At 31.6% G+C, this 25,333-nt stretch overlaps 1 protein-coding gene across 2 annotated transcripts; it reads right to left on the reverse strand.

Annotated features, from left to right (window-relative positions):
* Positions 1-14,529: 14,529 nt before the first annotated feature.
* On the reverse strand, positions 14,530-23,328 carry LOC137824104 (uncharacterized). 2 transcript variants are annotated; one of them, XM_068629561.1, is made up of 5 exons: positions 22,805-23,284; positions 22,512-22,706; positions 22,418-22,481; positions 16,444-16,562; positions 14,530-15,337 (listed from the first exon to the last, which is right to left on the reverse strand). In XM_068629561.1, exons 1-5 carry the CDS (start codon positions 22,928-22,930, stop codon positions 14,894-14,896), a joined length of 948 nt encoding a protein of 315 aa, XP_068485662.1. In that variant the 5' UTR covers positions 22,931-23,284; the 3' UTR covers positions 14,530-14,893. The 2 variants fall into 2 exon arrangements, with proteins under 2 accessions (XP_068485662.1, XP_068485661.1); XM_068629560.1 differs by having other exon boundaries at positions 22,418-22,706; positions 22,805-23,328.
* Between the last annotated feature and the right edge of the window lie 2,005 nt (positions 23,329-25,333).

A 25,333-nucleotide genomic window follows, 5' to 3' on the forward strand; every position in this document is an offset into this window, starting at 1 on the left:
TAATTCCCTAACATTTTAGTGGGAAATGTGTGGCGTAGTTGTTTGGTTCTCCACTCTTGGATTATAGGGTATTTACATGTGTTTTGCTGTCTTTTTTTTATCTTTGTATTTTGTGACCTAATAAATGAGTTTGGAGATAGAGAGAGAAAAAAATTAGTTAAAGATATTGTATACATAAATTGGGAAGAATCATTCCATAATTTGCTTAACCTATTACCAGCCTTGTCAAAATTTGTTCTTGGTTTCAAGTATTTCATAATTTACTTAACCTATTACGAGCCTTGTCATAATTTGTTCTTGGTTTCAAGTACTGATTGACAACCAACCATCATCTTCTGCTAGGAGTTGCTCCAAGACAAAGTCTAAAAGACTATTTTAAACCTTCAAACGATGTTTTGATGAGTTTTGATTTTACAAACTAATGGTTCAAGTAGATATAGAGGCACCCTATTAGTCGCAGTTGTACAAGACGGGAGGAACAAAATACTTGTTATCATAGTTGCTATTGTTTTACCTTCAAAACAACATATATTATTTTTCTTAAAAAATTTAAGGAGACATGTCACACCTCAGGACGACATGTGCTTAATTTTGGAACTCAATTTATGTTGTGGATGGACTTAATTGTATGCATGTACATTATATTTGACATATTTCATGAGATGCTTCAAGAATGTCACATTTAAAAAGACTTTGTCAATATGATAAACACTTTTATTTTCAAAATAACATTTTTTCTCTTCCTTTTTGTCCATTTTATCTTGAATTCTTTACTTCAATATGCAGCATACCCATTGACTAAGCCTCTAGCCAACCACTAATACACTACAAAAAAAAGTGTATATTGTGGCGGTTTTTTTTTGTATAAAGTGACGTTTATAACCGCCACAATATACGCTTGTGGCGGTTTCTCAAACCGCCATAGAACTGGCCGCCACAAAGTTTAATGTGGCGGTTTTACGCTACCCGCCGCAACACCCGCCACTTTAAACACAGTGTAAGTAGTGGCGGTTTTTATATGTAAGTAGTGTCAGTTATAACTGTCACAATTTACATTCATTGAAGAAGATTTTGGCGCCATAATATACGTAAGTAGTGGCGTTTTTAACTGACGTAAATTTAATTCTAAACAAATAAAATTTAACCACCACTTTTTTATAATTTTTTTTATAATCTGTTTTATACGATTAACCTAAACATAATATATTTTCATAATAAAATAAAATAATGTATAAGGTTATAATCATTCATTCATTTCATTGAAAATTAAAGTACACATAATAATGCTCAAAATTTTATATGTAATTGAAAATTAAAACACATAAAAAGTTCATACATCCCTAATCAAGTTTAAAATTACAACACATAATTGTTCAAAAGTTCATACATCCCTAATCAAGTTTAAAATTAAAACACACATCCCTAATTAGTTTTGCTTCCAGCACTTGATCCTATTATTTGATTAGGTGATGGAGCACCACTTCCATTATCTGATACCTGAAATAAATAATTTTAAGTAAATGAATTTGTGTGTTTATAATTATAAAATAAAAGACACCAATAAATATTTAAATATATTAATATTTCATTGGTGAATGCATGAATCAAATGAAAGATTCCCTTTTAAGGACAAAACTCATCTTTATCCTTACCTTTATATTTATTATTTAATAGGTATAAAACTTTTATCAAATCCTGTATTCATAGAAGATAGCTATTCTCTTATGGTTACAAAAATATTAATTAAATAAAATTTTATAAAACTAAAAATTATATAAAAGTAATAATATTATAAAGGATTCAATATTAAAAAAATAATAAAGACAACCTTTTGTTTCAATCCTTTATTTTTCAGTTTCGACTTTTATAAATGATTAAGACCAGTCTCTAACATTACCTAACAATAGCGTGACACGGGTGTTAATGCATAACTTGTAATACAGTATGTCATCAGAAATCATTTTTCAAATTTAAAAACATCAAAATCATCAACTTATTTTTTATACATTAATTATATTATTGAAGTTAAAAAAATAATTAATCAAAGTGGAAATTTGGCCTTCCTTTGATTGCAATCAAGGTGTTTGTTCCTGATCGAGGGGATGGACTTAAACGATTCAGACTTGTACTGCCCCTACTGCTTCTGTGACTCTTATCCATCTAAAACAGGAAGGCATTGAACATATGATGGATGATCAGTATAAGCACAATTACATTTTTTTATACGAAAAAAAAATCAAAGAACTTTTCCCTATAAAGATATAACAATGCACGAATATAACAATATAAATGCATTCAAGCTCACCGTAGAAGATCTCGATATGGCAATGGGTTTACTTTGAGGCCTTCCTCTGCTTCCAAAACTAGTCATTGATGGCTCATCATCTAACGAAGGAAACATTGGTGTGTCTCGGGGCGCTAATAACCTTTAAAACGAATGGTACATACATCAGTGAGGTAATGCATAAATAAATTGATTCATATCAAAGTCTCAAGCTTTGCGAGCAAGAAACTTGAATAACTATCAGCATGAAATACAGATAATTGGATACACGAATTTTATATTTTGAACACATTAAACAATGCAATCTAATAGGAAACTCAAAACATGAAAAATAACTCACCAGTCGTAATCACTCTTGTCACCATCATTAAGCAACTCACTACTTTCTCCTTGACCAGGAATGGAGATTCCAGGGTTTACATCAGAAATATGTTTCAACTTTGTAGCTGTATAATAACACCCCATGCAAAAGAAATGCAAGAATGTTAACCAAAAACAGCAACCAAAAAAAGAAACATTCTCTTCGTATGATGTAAGTAAAGAGAATTACAGAATGAGTCTTCCAAATCATCTGTCAACTAAAGCAAAAAGCTCTCCTTCTCTCAGGATTGCATTTCATTGAACAAAGAGAGATCATCGTCCTTCTCCCGGAAGATGAATCCACTCTCAAGACTGTGCCCACGCTTGTGACTATTAGCTCTAGGCTTTTTCCCAGAAGAGAATCTCAATGCCGGGGAAGGTGGCATCTCCACTACCAAATACAGTGTCACACAACTGTCACCCCAAGCTCTCCACACAAGCCAAAACAATAAACCTAATAAACCTTCTACACCCCCAACGAGCCACCCATAATTAAGCTCAAGCCTAAAACAAATTTAAGCACCAACAATCAATTCAGTGAGAAAAGAATTACCCACTTGTTATATTCTCTTGGTTCATTAGATTAGATTAACAACACCCCTGAATGAAGACAAATTCAACATATTAAAATAGTGACTCGTGGCAACAATTGTTCCATTAAAATCAATGCAACCTCGACATTCATTCAAATCATATGCAACAAATATCCAAAATCAATTTGACTCAGAAACCCCAAAACATTTTCCAGTTACAGATCCCAATTGTAAGGTTGACAGTTAAATGAGAACCTAATTCAAACCCATAATTCAAGCTTGGGACCCACCAAACCGTCGTTGAAGTTGAAAGCAATGTAGTAAAATTGAGCACTGGGAATAAGTAACAGTAGTTGTAGCAGTTGGGCTTGACTTACCAAATTTCCAAGTCAAAATTGCTTGCAAAAGAGTGTGGAATGTGGAAGAGTGCGCTTAAGATCCCAAGTTCGAAGATAAAACAGAGCTTAAATACCAATTACAATGCCACAAATTTTTTATTAAACACTCGGATCTATAGCATTCATGGCTCTGTCCGAGCAACCAAAGTACATATCGAAAACTAGAATGATCCAAAGTAATTCCCATTCTCAAAGTAATTTGCACTTTATTAATAGTGAAAAAAATGCTTTGCACAATAATTCCAGATTTAAGAACTCACTAATTTTAACATAAAATTATTAGACCTCTCTTTCAAACAATTTACCGCATCCTCCCTGTGCACGAGCTTATCTACATCGTGAATGTCCTACAAATTTTAGCATCCTTGGAGTATAGCATCGCAATGTTCTTGCTCAACAACCTCGCATTCTCTCGCACCTCTGTCATCAAGAACACCGCCTTCTCCTTGGAGTCCAGATCTCACCGCTTTATCGTCGTCACGAACTCTGACACGAAATCCTCTACCACAACGATGCACGAGGCGACGCAAGCCACCGCACTGGAGATCATGAGTCGCTTCTCCTTGCGATTATTCTTCACGCTCCTTGCGAAAAATTGCACAACTATGTTAATCGAGACATAGCATGAAGAAAAATGGGGGTTAGGAATGAATTTTCAACACAAATAGATATTAGGGTTGAACGGAAAAACGTTGATTGTTAGAAAGAGAAAGGGAAATGCAGAAGAAGGAAACTATAGGTTAGAAGTGAAAAAAAGACAAGTGACCGTTGCTACCGAAAATGTGAAAAGGAGTAATACTCGCGCGAATGGAAAAGAACGGAGGGAAACAATGTGAATGAGAAAGAGACCCTTAAAGATTTACTATGACAATTTTAATTACAATTGACATAATAACTATTTTTAATCTAATTTAAAATAATTACAGTCATAAGTCAAATCAGATTTTTAAAAATAATTAGGAATAAATTAATTTTGGTAACCAAAAATATTTTAAAAAATAATTGGAAATAATGAGGGAAGGAAAACTTGTTTTTATTCTAAAGGATAATCATGACAGTTGAAAATGACGTATTTTGAAAGATAATTGTGACAGTTAATCAAATGACGTATTATATTGTAATTTGTGGTGGTTATTAATAACCACCATATTAAAACTGTCACTTTTTACACGATTTTTTGTAGTGATACAAGGTAAAAAGGGAAGCTAATCTAAAAGCAATAAAACTAATTAACAAAATTCTTAGATTAAAATGGGTATATATGTGGGACGAAGGTAGAAGATGAGTTCACTTGATGACCAACTTATTTGAATCTATAAATTTAGTCGTAAAAAAATAAGAAATCTCCTAATTTCCTCCATGGTCATAGCAACATACATAATGTGCAACAAAATTTTCACTGAAAAGAGTGAGGAAAGTGGTCATGTCAATTTCAAAGTTGCATAAAAGGTACTACAAGATGTTAATAATCTATTTAACACAAAAGACTTAGTTGGGCGTTGAAGTATCTTTATATATGTACACCCCTATGAAGAAGATAGATCGTCTAGATTTTAATAGGAAAAGTGTGAAGCAACAATTGTGCCGCGCATACCTGAGGATAGTTGATCTTACCCAATCTTTGTAAGAACATTATTCGTATGAGAATATTCTTAGTAGATAATGTTGATTTTGGGTTAATCCCAAGTCCCACATCGGTGAGTTCATTGTTTGGGAGGAGGTTTGAGGGTTATAAATTAAACTCTCCTCCTTCGCTGTGATATATCCCAATTTGTAATATCTTCTCTCATAATAATAAAAGTGAGTTGTTTTTGCTGTGCTCGGAGATTAGGCTAAACAGGCCGAACTCCGTTATCAATTTTCGGGTGTGTTTTTTCCTCTTTATCTCTTTTATTATTCCGCTTTATTTATTCAATATTATTTGTCGGGTAGCTCTGTTAGGGTTTTGTTTTAGTGGGAAAATTACCCGTTTTTCCCAACAAGTGGTATCAAGAGCCGAAGGTTCGCCTTGGGTTGTTTGAAATTATTTGTAATATTGAATATTATATTTTGAGTTTGTAATGGCAAATCAAGAAGAAGAAGCAAAGAATGTATCCAGAATGTCGGGCTCCTCGTCATCATGGTCGAGGTTCCCGGTGTCCACTTTGAAATTGGCGGTGGAAATATTTGATGGCACTGGACATTTTGGCATGTGGCAAGGAGAGGTCTTGGACTCTCTTTTTCAGCAGGGTCTTGATATTGCTATTGAAGGAGAGAAACCAAAAGAGGTAGAGGAGAAAGACTGGAGTATCATCAACCGGTTAGCATGCGGAACTATTCGATCCTGCCTGTCCAGAGAGCAGAAGTACGCTGTAAAAAACGAGACTTCTGCACACAAACTGTGGAAGGCATTGGAGGACAAGTTTCTGAAGAAAAGTGGTCAGAACAAGCTCCTGATGAAGAAAAAGGTTGTTCCGATTTGACTACCAACAAGGTACTACTATGAATGCACACATCACTATGTTTAATCAATTAGTAGCAGACCTGTTGAATTTAGATGTGAAGTTTGAGGATGAGGATTTGGCTTTGATGTTGTTATCATCTCTTCCTGATGAATTTGAACATTTGGAGACTACGCTCCTTCACGGGAAGGAAAATGTGTCGTTAGATGTTGTTTGTTCTGCTTTATATAGTCATGAATTGAGAAAGCAGGATAAGATGAAAACCAAATCAACGACATCAGAAGAAGCATTGGTGGCAAGAGGTCGTCAGCAAAGCCAAACAAAGGAGAGAAGAGGGATGTCTAAGTCTAAAGGTCGAGCTGTTGCCAAAGATGAGTGTGCTTTCTGTCATGAGAAAGGACACTGGAAGAAAGACTGTCCAAAACTGCAGAAGAAAGATAAGGTTCCGCAAGATGCAAATGTTGCAGAATGCAAAAGTGATGTGGAATCAGATATCTCTTTAATTGTCTCGCTTTCAGCATCATCGTATCCAGATGAGTGGATATTGGATTCAGGTTGTACCTATCATATGTGTCCCATTCGGGATTGGTTCTTTGAATTTCAAGAACTTGATGGCGGGGTTGTTTACATGGGTAATGATAATCCATGTACGACAACTGGGATAGGTTCAATCAAGTTGCGGAATCACGATGGATCCACCAGAATTTTTGCGGGATGTACGGTACGTGCCAAAGTTGAAGAAGAATCTCATCTCATTGGGGGCTTTAGAATCTAAAGGCCTAGTCGTGACGATGCGAGATGGAATTCTTAAAGCAACTTCAGGAGCACTTGTGATGTTGAAAGGCGTGATGAAGAACAATTTGTATTACTATCAAGGTAGTACAGTGGTGGGGACAGTAGCGGCAGCAACTTCTAGCTCTAAGAAGGATGCTGAGACAACGAAGTTGTGGCATATGAGGTTGGGACATGCTGGAGAGAAATCCTTGCAAATTCTTACCAAGCAGAGATTGTTGAAAGGTACGAAGGCTTGCAAACTTGAATTTTGTGAGCATTGTGTTCTGGGAAAACAACGAAGAGTGAAGTTTGGCACTGCAATTCACAATACCAAGGGTATTCTGGATTATGTGCATTCAGATGTGTGGGGACCTGCCAAGACTCCATCAATCGGAGGTAGGCATTATTTTGTCACTTTTGTGGATGATTTTTCCAGGAGAGTTTGGGTGTTTACTATGAAGAATAAAAATGATGTGCTTGAAATTTTCCTTAAGTGGAAAGCTGAAGTTGAAAACCAGACAGGAAGGAAGATTAAGGTTCTCCGAACAGACAATGGAGGAGAATACAAGAGTGATCCGTTCCTGAAGGTATGCCAAGATTGTGGCATAGTTCGACACTTCACTGTTAGAAAAACACCACAGCAGAATGGGGTGTCAGAGCGTATGAACAAAGTACTTGTGGAGAAAGTTCGTTGTATGTTGTCTAATGCTGAGTTAGGCAGAGAGTTTTGGGCTGAGGCTGTGACATACGCTCAACATCTCGTCAATCGTTTGCCATCATCTGCTATAGATAGAAAAACCCCGTTAGAGGTATGGTCTGGAAAACCTGCAACTGATTATGATTCTTTGCATGTTTTTGGTTCTATTGCATATTATCATGTGATTGAATCAAAGTTGGATCCACGGGCAAAGAAGGCTATTTTCTTGGGCTTTAGTCCTGGAGTGAAGGGATACCGTTTGTGGTGTCTAGAGGCAAAGAAGACGATTATCAGCAGGGATGTTACCTTTGATGAATCTGCCATGTTAAAGAAGGTAAATCCAGAAGGAGCTGATAGTACTCCGCAACAGGTGGAGTGTGTCCGGAAGCAGGTGGAGTTTGAGCAGACAGTGGTGATCCCAACACAAAATATCACAAGTGACTCTCCTATGGCAGAAGAAGAGTCAGATGAGGAAGAGGTTCCTACCCAAGAATCTCAACAGCAATCAGCACCAATTGCAGTTAGAAGACAGAGACGAGATATTCAGAAGCCTGCTCGTTTCATGGATATGGTTGCCTATGCACTTCCAGTTGTTGATGACATTCCATCCACTTACCCAGAAGCCATTCTGAGTTCAGAGAGTGGTAATTGGGCAGGTGCGATGGAAGAGGAGATGCAGTCTTTGAAGAAGAACAAGACGTGGAAGCTGGCACAATTACCAAAAGGTAGGAAGGCAATTGGGTGCAAATGGGTATTTGCAAAGAAAGAAGAATTTTCTAATAAAGAAGATGTTCGCTACAAGGCAAGGTGGTTACAAGGGCCAAGTTTGAACAGTGTTTAGACTTGGTTAATATTTTGCACATTTGAAGTTGGCGCCTGGAGGCGCAAATTTGAAGCACTGCAAAGTTTGTTTTGTTATGTTTTGAGAAGATTTGTATTAGGTGGAACTTGAAATTAAGCCAAGGTGGAGATTTGTTGATTTTGGGTTAATCCCAAGTCCCACATCGGTGAGTTCATTGTTTGGGAGGAGGTTTGAGGGTTATAAATTAAACTCTCCTCCTTCGCTGTGATATATCCCAATTTGTAATATCTTCTCTCATAATAATAAAAGTGAGTTGTTTTTGCTGTGTTCGGAGATTAGGCTAAACAGGCCGAACTCCGTTATCAATTTTCGAGTGTGTTTTTTCCTCTTTATCTCTTTTATTATTCCGCTTTATTTATTCAATATTATTTGTCGGGTAGCTCTGTTAGGGTTTTGTTTTAGTGGGAAAATTACCCGTTTTTCCCAACAGATAATTTATATAAATAATAAATATATTTATAACTCTTCTTTTAAATTTTGAAACATGTTAATCTCTAATAAACTCTCAAACTTAATTTATCAACTTTTTCAAAATCTTTTTGTTTGTGTATAGTTAACCAGTTCTTAGGAAAGAAAAGTATAACATTAAGTAAGTGGTGCAAGAAAGAAATGATTAACATGAAGTTTGATGAAGAAGTTTGAAATAGCTAGGTAAAGATGTCCATTAAAATAAACTTTGAAACCATGTTGCCATCCATGCACTTCCACCTTTTGGTTTACTTTGTGGAGACAAAATGACACACAATCCATGGTCTGATGAGCATGTACAGGGCAAGATAATTGTGTAGCAGAACTTGTGCATCAAATTTTAAGCAAAACCATTCTTGGCCTTGAAGAAGAGCATATGAATGAATTACTTTATGGAACCCTAATAATTAGTTAGTGTCCATGACTTTTGCGTAAGAAGAATCCAATAAGACTGTGATATTTAATGGGTCAGAAAAAATCTCTAGAATAAACCATGTTCATTAGAAAAAAAAGGTTATTATGCTACTTTTTTACATACGATAAACCATGTTATTTTTTATAACAGTTATGTTAAAATTTGTATTAGTATTAATTTTTAATTGATTGATCATGTAAAACTTTTATCCATATTCTAACTTTTTTTTTAATGAGGTTTAGTTAAGCTTAAAGTTCAACAAAATGTTTGTTGGACTTATCAGGTCATCCGCTATCGGATCGTTATCAAACTATCCATAATATGTTATCTCACGCACGAACTGTCACTCTCGGCGTGAGGGATGTGTTGGAGCTCCCACATCGACTAGAAATTAGAGCATTTCATAGTATATAAGTGAGTGCAAACCTCACTTTATAAGTCAATTTTATGAGGTTGAGTTAAGCTTAAAGTGTATTTCATAATAATTTTTAAAACTTATAACTTATTTCTGTTTTAAATATTAGTAATCATCTAAGAGGAACCAAAATAAATGAGTTCTAATATTTAGTTGAGTTAATCACTAACTCTTCATACATTTCATGATATTCAAATAAAATATAAAATATGAGAATAATGTGTATATAGCAAAATGATGAAATCACTAATAATTTTAAAAAAGCGTCTGAATTTAATGAGTAAAAATTATATATATTTTTTACATGAATCAACTAATAATTTGATGCAGTGTGTGAAAATTCAATTTTTTAAACTTCAAATTTACAAATATAGAAATCTTTTACTATTAACAATAAATAAGTTATAAGATTAGCCAAATTTAGTAACTATAATTTGAGAATTTTTTTAATAATATATGGGATTTTGAGTTGAAAGAAGTCACATAGAATGTGAGAAAGTAATCAGACAAAAGTTCTAAAAGCTTGAAAATAAATATTCAAAGTTAATATATATATATATATATTATTAAATTATAAACTAACTATTTTTGTCAAAAATTAAATTCTACACATGGTTTCTTTTGAGAAAAGTGATATTGAAGCCACCAAATAAAATTAGGTTTTGAAAGAGCTTTTGCCTCTTAGGTCAACCTAACCAGTTTGATTTAAAATAGTCAAAGTCAAAAGTTACTTTTGAATACAAGAGTTAAGACCAAAATACCTTTATTAGTGGAAAAATAAATAAGTTTAATGACAAGTTTAAAAATAAAATAAAAATATGTTATTTAAAAACTAATTTTGTGACCATCGTAATTAAAATAAAATTCTTTTAGTTTGGTTCTACATGTAACCAATTTAGAAGTTCTTTTCAAAACTTTTTTTTGCAATTAACTTATTTTTAGTTTATGTTTTTCACTCATGCTTTTTTTACTTTGCTTCTCTCTCATCTCACTTTTAGATTCGCGTTCTCTCATGTATTCATACTAAGTACTTTTACCTACGCAACCCGCGATTTTTTTTTAAAAATATATATTTATTATAAGTTTGAATCAATAAAAATAGAAGTTTTAATTAGTCTCCCTATATTAATTAGAATTGATAATAAGCCCTTCTCATTCCATATATTACAAATACAACAATGGAAGCATTTTAAAGCCTTGCATTTAAAATTGATTATAAATAATTAACGTTACATATTATACAATTGTAAAATATACTATATTTAAAATTGAAATTAAGTAAAAATGATTGAATCCAAAATCACTAAAATAAATGTTTTTAAAAAAAATTTAGATTTGTGCTCGTCATGAAAATAATTAATTATAAACAATTTTAGATGGCTTTACTGTAGCTGCCATCTCAACACATACTTAATCATCCAACAAATAATGAGTACATAATAAAAATTAAATCATAAAGTATTAAAACTATTAAAAGAACCTAATTTTATAGTCAATAATGTAGTATAGTACATTACATTGAGAACTGATGATAGGTCCTTATCCTTATATATTACAAAATACAACCATTTAAAAATATTAAAACATTATATTTAGATTTTATTCTTATATATTACAAAATACAAGAATTTAGACACATACTTAAAACTTACTATACTCATTTATCAATTTTAATGATTTTCTTTTATGTCTTGGAGTGACTATCACAATATTGTTTAAAGCAATGTTAGTGCTTAAGTTAATGGTTTGAGATTCAAAATCATTAGAATCATTTGAAAACTTAGATAATCCTATAAAAAGAAGTACATGAAATTAATGGTTTATTTTGCAGAATTATCCATTATCATAATATATATCCTTAAAAAAAGCATCATTAATATTCCTAATAAAGCGAATGTGAATGAGAAAGATACAGAACTACATAGATACTAAACAATGAATATAACACTTTAAGATTTGTGAGAGAGAAGTGATATTTAACATTAAATAGTAACCAAAATTAGAAAAAATAATAATTAATTAATATATTAATTAAATTAGAGATATGTTATAAATTAAAAAATTATTGGTATCTAAAGTGATTTATATTATTAATAAAATATTACAAAATAATTTTTAAATTGTTATCTAAATTAGATACCAAAGTTAATAAAGACTATTTTATAACATAAGTAGTTAGTAGTTAAAATCTTGGTAACTAATTCTTATATATGACAAACTACTTTATAATTTTTTATTAATAATAAAAATTACTTTAGATACCAATAATTTTTTTAGTTTATAAAATAGTCTTTAATTTAGTTAATATAGTGATTAATTATTTTGATTTTTAAAATTATTTTTTTCTATTTAATTATTTATTGTGGTGGGAGATGAGTAAGTTTTGTTAGATTAGCCACACATTCTGTGCTGGATGTGTCACATATGAGTAATGGTTCCTGATTTTGAAAAAATTTAAAATTTATTTTTGTGTTTTTCCAATTGAGATCGGTGGCAAAAGTTGTCATTTATGTTTCCTTCATGGTCTCGCACATTATTTCAACACCTTGATGTCATTACCTACTTGAAAAATAATTGTGAATTATTAAACTCTTTGAGTATTTATGAAAATAAATAAAATTACTTAAAAATTATTTATTAAAATATAAACTCGAACAAAAGTTGATCTTAAATTATAATTTAAATAAAAATACATAATAGAGTATTGGTAAAAATAAAATTAATATTTTTTAATAAAAATTAAATAAGTTATATTGCAAATATAAGTTTAAATAAAATTAATCTCTTTAAAAAATAAATTTAATTATATAAGTGTAAATAAAAAATAATAAAATTACGTTATGAACAATTCTTAAATACTAATGTTTATAACTATTTTTGAGAATTTGATTCTAAAAAGTTCAGATAAAAATTACTAACAATAAATAGCGAATATTCACATCTACATCTTGGATATCATGATTCACATATGTATCTCATTAACAAATAAATAACTAAAATATTTGTTATTGTTATTATCCGTCTATTAAAAGTACTTATTTGGTATCTATTGTAAATTTGTATACATTTTTTTTGCCAACCCTACTTCCAATTCCTCTTACAAATAATCAACTTCCTATTTTTCTTCGCTTTTCCAACAGTAGTAACAAGGTTACATTTTGAGTATAGAAAAATTTGTGATTAGATTTTCTTTTATACATGATAAATGTTTATGGTAGATTTTGTTGTTTACAATTTTGAAGGCAATTAGATGGTAAAGTTTGAAGGTCTTTTAAAATACCATGTGTCATCATCAACAGTAAAGGCATTGCATGTATCTGTATGTCACACCTTCCCAGAAAAGTGATTTTGACCATTATTTACCTTAAACCTTAAGTCCCCATCATTTCCTTTATTTTAAAAAATCATTTGTAAACACTATAACAACAAATGATCAAAACTTAGAAAGTTTTATAGAAAAATTGAAAATCATATTTGTAAAAGATAACTTAGATTACTAGTGGTAGTGGTAAGGGTGAAAATGGTGGTTGGAGTGATGATCACAGTAATGAAAAATAATAAGAATGACTCACAAGAATTATGATAACAAAATAACAGTAATGGTGATAATAATATAGTAGCAGTGATGATGGTAATGGTAGAAAATTAGTTTATATTATTAATAAATAGTTTTTAAATTGGTATTCTATTTAGTTATCAAGATTTTAACATCAATTATTTAGATTTTAAATTTGGTAGCAAAAATTTTGGTAACTAATTAGATATCAATTTAAAAATTATTTATAAAAATTAATTTAGAAAATAATAATTTTTTTAATATCTAAATTAATATCTAATTTGACTTTAAAATAATTAATTCTTCTTTAATAATTTTTATTTAGTAATTTTCTTATAGAAATGTTAATAGTAGTTGTAATAATAAAAGTGATGTAAATATAATGATAATTGTCGTAATGAAGTTGATATGTCAATAAACATTAAATAATAGTAAAATTGACAATGATAATGGTAGAAGTGATAATAAAATGTATAATAATAATGATAAAAATAAGAATGGAAAAAAATGTTACCTTACCCCGTATTGACTTTAAGTGGTAAGATAAGAAATATGATTTAGATGGATTGAGAACCTTTCACCCAAAGTGGTTCCACTTTTTTAGCTTCCAACTTCATCCTTACTTCAATATTCTCTTTATATTTTTATGAGATCTTTTTTTTTTCTCACTAGGGGGAGTTTGAACAAGAACCTTTGATTTTCACATATAATTTTATATAAGTTTCATTGATGGAGGTAGAGTTGATTTAAAAAACCTTAGTTTTGTGATTTTTTTTTTATAAAAAATTGTATTTTCCATATTTTATATTATCCTTTTTTAATCTTCACAAATATGATTTTTTTAATCTAAAAAAAGACTTCTTTGAGTATTAAAAGCTATGTTTGGATTAAGAATCACTCAAAATACATTTCTCTAACTAAAGTTATTATTTAATCAAGTTTTGAGCTCCTTTTTAAAATTTTGTGTAGAATATGAAAATTAATATTTTAATTCAATATCCTCTATTTTTATTGTATTTTTAAAATTGTGTAAGGAAGGTTGAAACCCTAGGTTAGAAAACAAATAAATAAGAGCAACAGAGTGTGAACTCCAACAATTTAATTATGGTGTGGATTTTTTTTATATATATTAAACTAGTCATGAAGGGATAGTTATTATGAACAAATTTGTATATTACAAAATTTAGTATGTAAAATAGAGCAATAAAATCATAACTATTACTTACTACTTGGTAAGAAAGAAAAAAAGGACTTCCAACCCAACAACACATTTCAGAAATCAGCCTCAATCACCCCTTTTGAAGAAAAACTAGCCTCAAAGAAACCTTAATTAGAACAAAAGTTCTTATTTTGGAGATCTCAAGAATAGTGTGTATATAAATTTGACAAAATCAAGATATGCTTTACCTCCTATATTTCATTTACAGTTTCTTTAGTCTCCCGTTTTGGCTAGGGCTCTCACTATTACATGTTCAATACCAAAATCCAATGTGTTATAACTATTACACTTCCTCTTTCCTTTTTCTATGTCCCTTGCATTGGACATGCATCAAAATTAAGCCCCAGCAAAGCCACATTGCTCACATCCTTGACTCTTGTGCTTCACCTTGCTTTCTGCTTCTACTTCATCCTTCTTTTCTACTTTGAGGTTAACATTATACCATTTCCCTTATCTTTTGCCTACTGATAACTAATCATCCCAGGTATTCTCCCATCCATCTTTGTTTGATGATCTAGAAGTAAGGCCATTTGCCGATATGCTTGCTGCAAGTGGTGCTGGTGACTTCACCGCCACATTGTCGTCCCAATCATCGTCCCAATCCTGATCCCAACCTTCGGCGGATCCCACATTGGCAGCTGAAGCAGTCTCAGGCAGTGCCATTTCAAGCTCTTGATATGGAATCTCATCCTGACGTTTCTTCCTGCAAGCGCAGCAAACCCATGTTGCTCCAAACATTAGGACCATCAATATGAGGAAATAGGCACCATTTACTGGAGTTAAAACTTTGTCATAAGAAGGAAGATGAAAAACAAAATTGTCTTCAGGTATATGAACCAGGTGAAGCACACAATCCTCTTTTCCAGCATTCAAAGTCAATTGGGTACTTTCACTGCTACTTCGTGTAATATTTATCTGAAAAATAAGAGTGCAGAAGAAGTAAGGTGGGAACTGCAGAAATGAAATGTAATTGAGTACAGAAAGAATTTGTGGTCATCAAGTTTATTTCTCTTGAAAAACATCTAAAACAATATACAGAACACAAGCTTGAACAAATGATCTTGAGACAGCAAGTGCAAAAACCAACAAATAAGTGCTTTACACATGAAAGATTACCCTGTTCTTCCTAGACAGAGGCACAAGGAAGAGCAAAAAGTGTGAGCCATGAAGTGATGGTAGTGTAACGGCAAGAGGTGGAATAACAATTGACTGAATTTGCAAATTGCACAATTTAAATTATGACAGTTTGTAAAAGAATTACTTTCTTAAGGTAAGTAGACATAAACAAACATTAATATTATAAGCCGAATTCAATTAACTTCAATATTTCCAGAGTATTACAAGTTTGGATGAGTTGAACAAAATGAACTGAAATGGAAAATAAGGGTACAGCCAACCCCTTGTTGAAAAGCATTATAGTAGTGGAAAGAAGAAAAGCAAGTGGAACGATGCCCTCCTAGGAACAACACAACACTTTCAGCCTACATTCCATGATTTAAGAGAATTAGTAGAGAAATTTGAATGAGATTTAATGAACATTCAGATTCTCCTGCCTAAAATAAGATAAATTTTATTGAAATTTTGAAGGTAAAAAAAAGAATATTTAAAATCTCTTTCCCTTCATTTCTGTTACATGTATTTTCATTCTCTTCCTTACCCTAACATGAATGGAGGAACACAATCATTAGTGTCCTTTCCATTCTACTTCATAACTTAGTAACTGTTACATAAATTTAATGAAAGTGCGTCCTGAAAAATGATAAAATTGATTCAATTTACCCAAAACCCTTTGTCAAATGCTCACTGGTATTTTTTAACAAACGACATTTTGTTTGTCCAAAATAATACTTAAGTTCAGTTTGTCTCTAAAAATAAACAATAAATTGAGACAGTGGTCAGGAAGCAGTAAATGTCAGGCCTTTTGCTTCAGAAGGGATATGCAGAATTAAATAGTAACTCGATACATAAATAAAAACATGAATTAAGAAAAAAAGGTCAATTTAAGATAATATGATTAATACCTTTTCTGTTTTACTTTTGTCAACTTCTACATCTCCAAGATTTTCAAAATCAAGACGAAGCTTCACTTTAATGATGTCATCTCCTCTGTTTTGAAGAAGAACAACCAAGTATTTGGGATCTGGTTGTGGTTTACAAGGAATATGAATACAAAATAAGTTCATAATTTTGACTTTCGTAAAAACAATACTACATTAGTTAAAAAATTGACCAATAGTTTCAACACAAGTAACATGCTTTAATACACTTCAACAATTAGTAGTTACTATTTCTCCAATTCTTCCACTTACTTAATATAAGTACAAAGGTACCAGCCTCATAAAAACAAAGGGTACCGAAGGATCTCCTATCATAAACATCATTTAAAATAGAGACGTGAATGCAGCATTATTGCTTGCTTTGTTTCTTCACATGCTGATAAAGGCCCATAGGCCATAAATCCACACACACCTCACAATCAAAGTTCTTAAAAACAGGCTAGATCAGACTGACTGGTTCAACAGGTTAAACTAAAAGTGATGAATATAGACGCTTACTTTGCATCGAGCAAATAGGACTATGGTAATTAACTATTTCCAGTCTCTTACGAAAAGGATTGGGCCAAGTTTAAAAACTAGCTTCACCACTACAAGGACTAATTGGTTAAAAGTTAAAGGGGAAAAGTATGTTTTTAATCCCTATACTTTTTTGTCAAACATAACTTTACTCCTTGTACTTTTAAATTGATGAATTAGTCCTCCAACTCCTAAAGATATGTGAAGTTATTGCTTCTTTATGCTTAGATTTAACATTTAGGGGTAGTTTTTTAATGCTAAAAAATAGGACGAGGGACTAAATTCACATGTTTACAAAGTTTTGAGACTAATTCATCAATTAGAAATTATAGGGACTAAAACCCAGTTTAACCAAAAGTACAAAGACTAGAAACATATTTTTCCAACAATTAAACAAAGGGTTATATGTTTTTTGATCCTATAAATATTACACAAAAAAAATTTTAGTCCTTAAAATAAATGTTAGTTTGGTCCTTATATATGTTTTTAAAGATATATCTGTTTTTAAAGATGGCCCTTGTTACTATTTAGTGATGATGTGACATGCAACTAGACATGTCACACATCAATACCCACTTTGACAACATATCTAGATGCATGCTACTTTATCACTAAATATTAATAGAGATCATTGCCAAAAAATTAAAGAGAAATTATATTTTGACACTCCAACCAGCTGACAACCCCTTTTTAGGGGTAATATGGTTAATAAAAAAATGAACTTTTGTATTTGTATAGGAAAAAAACAAGATGAAGAGTAGAATAGTGGATATAAAGTGGGTGTAAAAATATATTGGGTGTAAAAATATCATGGTCTAAAATTAAATTTAAGAGGACCAAAATCAACAAATAGAATTTTGAAGGACTGAAAAACTCTTCATATTTGTGCAACTAAAAACATATTTAGGCCGTAACAAATTATCACTAGTTTAGCAACAATGACCTAGCTTTTTTATAAAATACTTATTTACACAAAGGGAAGGAGAACACAAAGGGGATGGTTGATAAAAAATACTCCAAAAAAATTAAAGAAAAAAGGCAAGAGTTGTCAATGTAGAAAAGCTACCCAATCCCTCAGTATTTTGGGTGCTTTACACTGTGAATACCAAACACTTAATCTAATAAAAAAGCAGCTGCTTACCTCATCCCAAGAAAATAAGAGAATTAGGGTCTCATTCATTTCTTGTGTTTTTGTTTTAATAACTGATTTCTAAAACAATTTTACACTACTAACCAATCAATTGTCATCCAAAAATCAATTAAGTTTTGAAAATTGTTTCCAAAACAAGTGTTTTAGAAAACAAAAAACAGCTAGGAGATGTTTTCTCATCCTCTTCTGTTTTGTTAAGTGATCTTTGTTCACGAAACAAACTTTTAAAAAATTAGAATATAGAAACTTGCCCAGGGAAAAAAACACTTCCAATTGTGCTTTGGGGGACACAATTTTAAAAAACAGAACAATTTTTTAAATTAGTCAACAAACAAGGCCTTACACTCCACCAAAATATAGTGTAGTATTTGGCTACCAAAACCATTCAAACTAGTCATAAAAACAAGCTTTAGAACTCAAGACACATCCAATAAATAGCCAAACAAAGAATTTTGTGCAGTGTTTGTGTTGTAAATAGCATATTATTAGGACAAAAAAAAATCTCAGTATCTCCATAGTAATTAGGAAAAAATATCTTCATAATCTTCCTATTCATTTCAGCATATTTTTATTTCCCTTTTTTAAAGGTTTTGGTTATTTTAAATAGAGATGATAATATTATAATTGGTGTGATTGATATCAATAAAATAATTCTTTATTTTCTTACATAGTTCAAGTTGGTATCAAAACTCCTAATCTTGGGAGCCCTGTTTCTGCTTCCTCATTAACCGCCACCATTGTCGTTGAGGTTAGTGGTGGGTCAGAGAGGTGTGTCCCACTCACTATCGCAACAGACAGGGTCATCAGGATCCCTTGAGCACTAAGGGGTGGCATGTCATTTTTGGTTCTGAAACAGATCTTTTTTTTTTGTTATGGATCAAAACGATAAGTTGATCATTTGAAAACAATGATTGAATAAATGACTAAGTCATTTGGATGGTATACCCTGCCCATGAAAGATAAGAGTACATTAAGTAATATTGACCTTTGTCTCAAGATGTTTGGATTCTTAACTCAGGAGCACCAATCACATAACTCCTTTTCTTAAGTTCTTCAATTCGTAAGTCAAAATGACCAGAGAACAACTAATTATAGTTGCAAATGGTGATAGTGTACCCATATGCGAATCCATGAACATAACTTTAGAATCATCTATTGTATTAAAGGATGTTTTATATGTCCCACAATTAACTAATAGCTTATCCATGTACAAAAACTTACACAAGATTTTAATTGTTCAGTAATTTATTCTCTTCTTATCGTGTATTTCAAGACCTTGCCATGAGGAAGACGATTTTATTTGCAAAGGAGCAGAATGGGTTGTATCTATTGGAATTCAAGAGCCAAAACAAAACAAAACAAAACAAAGGTCATAAGCCAACAAGCAACATCAAAAACATGGGCAAATTCCCAAATATAACTTCATCATAAAAGACTTAGGCATCTATCCTTCAACCTTGTAAGATCCCTGTTCCCTCATTTTTTCACTAGTCAATTATCAAAGCATCATTGTGCATCTTATCCTTTCTCTGATAAAAAGAGTAATTTCCCATTTGACTTGATTCACTGTAATGATTGGGAACCTATTTTAGAATCTATTTCTAAAGCAAAACAGTTTGGTACATGATTGTACTCATGTCAAGTGGACATACATTATGAAAAGTAAATTTGAGGTCTTCCAAATTTTTGTTAATTTTTTCTGCCTTGTTCAAAATTAATTTGGAAAAAAATATTAAAAGAAGTAGGTCTGATAATAGTACTAAATATGTAAATAAATAATTCTCCAAATTTGTCTCATAATGGTATTGTTCATGAACTAACATGTTTAACACTGTACAACAAAAGGAAATTGCAAAAAGGAAAAATCATCATCATTTAGAGGTAGCTAGAGCCCTCCTTTTACAGATGTTTGTTCCTAAAACCTATTGGGGAGAAGCTATGTTAATTGTTGCATATCTCGTCAACCACCCACTCATATCTTAAACAACGTTTGTCCTATTGAGTCCTTTTTGTCTTTTGTTTCCTCTACTCCTTTAGTGTCAAATCTACCTTGTCGAGTATTTGGATGTTGTGTATTTGTACATTATCATAATCCTAACCACAGTAAATAAAATGCAAGAGCTCTTAAATGGGTATTTATCGGTTATCCTACAAATAAAAACGGTACAAATGTTATCATCCTAAAAGTCATTGTGTCTATTGAACAGAATCATAGAATTTGAAGTGAAGAGAGATCTCCTATTGAAAAAAACCCAATATCAAAGATTGGTAGGAAAACTTTTATTTATCACACACGAAAACAGACATTGCTTGTACAAGCAGTTGACAAACACATACAAGCAGTAGACAAAATTCTTAGGTCAAGCCAAGGAAAGGTTTTTAGGAAAGGAAACACTTTGACCCTGAAGATATATACTAATGCAGACTATGCAAGATATGTTACTGACAGAAAATCTACATCTAGGTACTATATGTTTCTTGGAAAAAGTCTAGTGATCTGGAGAAGCAAAAAAACAAGATAACATATCTCGTTCTAGTTCAGAAGCTGAATTTTGAGACTTGCTCCAGGTGTGTGAAGAACTATGGATGAAGATCATACTTGAAGACCTTAAAATAAAGATTGACATCCTTATGCAATTGTACTGTGATAACAAAATCAGCCATGGGAATGGTTCATAATCCAATCCAACATTATAAGACCAAACATATTGAAAATGACAGCCAGTTCATTAAAGATAACCTTGATAAAGGCCTAGTGGTTACAACTCATGTCCCTACAAGATTCCCGATAGAAGACATTTCACTAAAGGGCTTCCTCAGGGCAGATTCCAGGATCTTGTAGGCAAGTTGAGAATGATTGATATTCATTTACCAATTTGATGAGTGTTGTACATAGGAGATTATTAGGATAAAAAATATTCACATAGTAATTAAGAAAAATATCTTCAAAATCTTCCTATTCATTTCAGCATATTACAAATAGAGATAATGAGATTGTAATTGGTGTGATTGATATCAATAAAATAGTTCTTTATTTTCTTACATAGTTCAAGTGTTTGTGAATAGTGGGAGACAATTCAGGGGTCCAAGCAAAACAGAAAAGGCCAAAAAGTTTATGGTGGATGGAAATGAAGGTTATTGCAGAAGCAAGACAGCAATCATAAAAATATAATAGTGAATAAAAATACTGATCTGTAATGCAAAATAAAAGTAGATCACCAGACCCCATAAATGACCGAATAACAGGAGAAGGAGAGGATAAAATGAATAGAGAAGAAAAAGAAGTTATGTGATGGAAAACAAAAAGAATGGTGGGTGGCCAGAGAAGGTAACTGGAAAATAGAGGAAAAAAGAGAAGGGAAGAGAAAGGATGAGAACAGAAGGTGGGGTTAGTCACTTGATTTTTTTTTTTCCTTTTCTTTACCTTATTTAAAATTTATATAAAAAAGGTCATAAAAAATTTACTCAAAATTGTCGTTAAACAAGATCAAAATCCAAAATCAAACTTTAAGCAAACTAAGAACTATTAAGATTTGAGAACGGATTCTATTTTACATTGACTTATGAAGCTAACTTTAAAATTTGTCAAACACTTCTTGAGAATCTAAATTACTCATACAAATCCATTTCCCAAATCCGGGAATTAAATAGAAACCTAAAATCTAAGAACAACAAAAATACCCTTTTCCCACTTTGACTAAGAAAACAATTTTTTAATAAGTGATAAATTTGAAACCAAGTTAAATTCAATAATTTTGTCTACAGCTTCATTTGCGTTCTTTTGAATTGAAGCTGATATTTTCTAAAAAACACTATCCTATAAATGGCAGAAACAGAGGATGAATTTATTTCCATTTTCTTAAAGTAGTGAAGGTGGAGGAAAACTGCATGAGCATAAAGTTCTTTGAAATCAAATAATAATAACTGCCAGCATCATTCACACTGCTGCATCAAGTGCATGAGCTAGCATGAGCACTCAGCTATCAAGACATTATCGATTTGGTAAACATAATCTAACTAGAATTCCATACCATCCAAAGACTAACAGTTTAATATAGTTATCCTAAACAGAGAACACAACGGCCAAAGTAGAGTATCCTCCGCTTGATATGTGTATATGCACAGTGAATGTCCTCCTATTATGAACACATAAATACAAATAACAACCAATAACACATGGACCAAAACATTAAACACGCACAAATAAAGAAACAAATCATTTATCAATGAGACTTCATGAAATAACCAAAAGCAGTGCCGAACAATTAGTACCAGTTATTAAAATGCACGCAAGCATGTTCCCATCATCTGTGCACGTGTTGACACCCTCACAAGTCTCATTGGTGGTAGAATGGGAAAGTTTTCCCTCATTTTTTAACTTCCCTTGTTTCTGATCCTTGTCACCGCCAGCACCATCCTTTGTCGGTGGAGGAGGTGGTGGAGGAGGTACATTCGGAGGAGGAACTGAATTATTGTGTCCATCATTTGCATTCGCCACTTTGGGTAAAGGTTGTGGTTGTGGAACTGGGGAAACAGGACCATCACCAACAGGGTTTGGATCCTAAAGGCGAAAACTTTATTCAACCATCGTAAGAAAAATAAAAAGTTTAAAATAAATGGAAGCTATACAAAGCACGGAAGCATAAGAAAGAAACTAACCTTTGTTTTATTATCGTTTGGATCAGAAGCAATCAACTTTCGGAGTTTCAGAACAAAGGAGGCGTCAGAAACACCAGACATGATCATAGGCAACAGCAAAAGTAACAGCAAAGCGTGTGTTCTCATTGTGATCGAGCTGCAACACCCTCAAACACACACCTTTGGTGGAAAATTTGGGAGGAACGTGAGAGCGGAAAAACAATATAGGAAGAGAAATAGGAAGAAACCCTTTTCAGATTGAAATCAGAGGGAGGCGTGGTCGTGGGAAAATGAACGGAAAAACTACAAATAAAAATTATAAAAGAAGCCCTTTGGAATGGAATCTGAAAGAAAAGGAAGGAGAAAGACTGAGAAAATTGGAATTGGGATTGAGATTGGAACGAGACTTGGTGAATTGAGAATTACGAAAAGAAAATAAGAATGGAAGACTTGACGCAGTCTACTTCATCAGAGATACTCTCTCAGGAGAGAGATTGGAACGAAGCGAAGAACGCGTATACCCCATTATGGGCTGGATTCATATTGGAAATGGGCCTGGTTGTTGAGAATACCCGTTCTAGACTCTTTCTTCCTGCAACTTCACATGTTCTTCTCTCACCTCCATAAATTTTTGGTATTCCAAAAATGTCCTCTGTAAGATTTTGATTACATAATCCGGAACTCTTTTTCCAAATTCATAATTAGCTTCCCGATTATGTATCCATAAACATTTTTTCAGATGCATGATTAGTTTCTGACAAATCTAGATTAGCTTTCGGATTATATAATCTGAAAATCTTTTTTCAAATGCGTGTCCGGATTATATAATCTGAAAGCTACTCTCAAATCCAGACTTCCAGATTATATAATCCATGATATCATTTTTTTTTTAAATATATTATGGATTACATAATCTATAATTATTTTTGAATTCGAGATTAACTTCCAGATTATGTTTTATATGCATAATTAGTTTATGGATTACATAATCTGAAAATCTAGATTAGCTTTTGGATTATATAATTTGGAAGCATTTTTCAAATGCGTGTCCGGATTATATAATTTGGAAGTCTGGATTTGAGAGTAGCTTCTGGATTATATAATCCATAATATCATTTTTTTTAAATATATTATGGATTACATAATCTATAAGCTATTTTTGAATTCGAGATTAACTTTCAGATTATGTAATCCAAAATATGAGGTGACACAAGAAGGATAAAAATATATTTTTATGTTTTATATGGAGTGACAAAAGAACACAGGAAGGTGAAGGAAGAAACAATTACTACGAAGGTGAAGGAAGAAACAATTACTACGAGGCTCTTCTAAATTGTTTACTACAACCAATGATTTTGAAATTTCACCAATCAACTTTTTAAATTTTAAAATTATTCTTCATTCTCGAATTTAAAATCCAAAATTAAATAAATATATTGTGAAAAAATAAAATTTAGAATAAATTGTTATGTTCCATAAATTAAATTTAATAGGATTAGAAGACTAAAATCTCATTCCATAAAAACAATTCCATATTACATTACATTACATAAAATACATTTCAAAAGATAAATTTTGTAAAACAAAATCTGAAAATATATTCCTGGAAAAAAATTCTGAAATCTAAAAAAGTATTTTAGAAACTAAATGTATTTCTTAATATTAAATTTGAAATATATTTTGATATGGAACCTTGACTTTTATTTAACTAAAAAAAACATTATACAAATTCTCCTTCCACGTCCATACCTTTTCATGCACCTCCATATATTTTTTAATTCTAACAATACTTTCCTGAGTGTGGTGTATTCTTCTTCATTATCAAGTGGAGGTTGGTGGTTAAAGTATATTTTGTAGTGTTTTTACTTGTGGTGATTGTGTTTTCGTTCAATTATTGTACAATATGGAAGCCACAAAACCCCAAAAAAATTCAGCAAGGTGAAAAAATGGAGTACGCAACTCAAAAAATAATCTTCACACGGTAGAATAAAGTTTTGGTTTCAATTGCTTGGGTTGCAATAAGAGACCACTTTATGAAACTATTGCAAGTGAAACAATAGTTATTTTCTTGATTAAATTTATGCGATGTTGGCTTAGAAACAAAATTTAACTACAAGAGACTCAAGTCCTCAAATAAGTGTACATACATTTATCTTATGGAGTAAATTAACACATGTCAAATGGGAAAAATATTATCTAGAAAAAATTAGAGAATAACGGAAGCAATGTGGCTGAAAGGGAAATATGCGATTAAAAAAGAGATATAGAAATATGGGGTGCAACTAAAATTATTTAAAAATATGAGATTATGAGTCACTTCTTTAAATTTCTTAAAAATATTAAAATCGACTTTTCACATTATATGAAAAAAAATATGATATGAACTAAGATGATTTAAAAGCATTTAGAGTTATTTAAAACTTTAAAAAAAATTCAAATTAACATCTTATAATTAGAAGATATGTGTGAAAGAAGAATTTGCCAAACATTTTAATCATTTCAACTCAATGATAGCAAATGAAGTTTGTTGGGTTCTTTTGACTCTTCCTT

Source organism: Phaseolus vulgaris, chromosome 8 (genome assembly GCF_000499845.2).
Source record: "Phaseolus vulgaris cultivar G19833 chromosome 8, P. vulgaris v2.0, whole genome shotgun sequence".
Classification (NCBI taxonomy): domain Eukaryota; kingdom Viridiplantae; phylum Streptophyta; class Magnoliopsida; order Fabales; family Fabaceae; genus Phaseolus; species Phaseolus vulgaris.

Excerpts from the sequence above, each read along its gene's own strand:
- LOC137824104 (XM_068629560.1), bottom strand. The coding sequence starts at position 22,930 with ATGAGAACACACGCTTTGCTGTTACTTTTGCTGTTGCCTATGATCATG. Across the intron at positions 22,707-22,804 it reads CAAACGATAATAAAACAAAG|GATCCAAACCCTGTTGGTGA; the intron begins GTTAGTTTCTTT and ends TTTCGCCTTTAG. Across the intron at positions 16,563-22,417 it reads TGCGTGCATTTTAATAACTG|ATCCCAAATACTTGGTTGTT; the intron begins GTACTAATTGTT and ends AACCACAACCAG.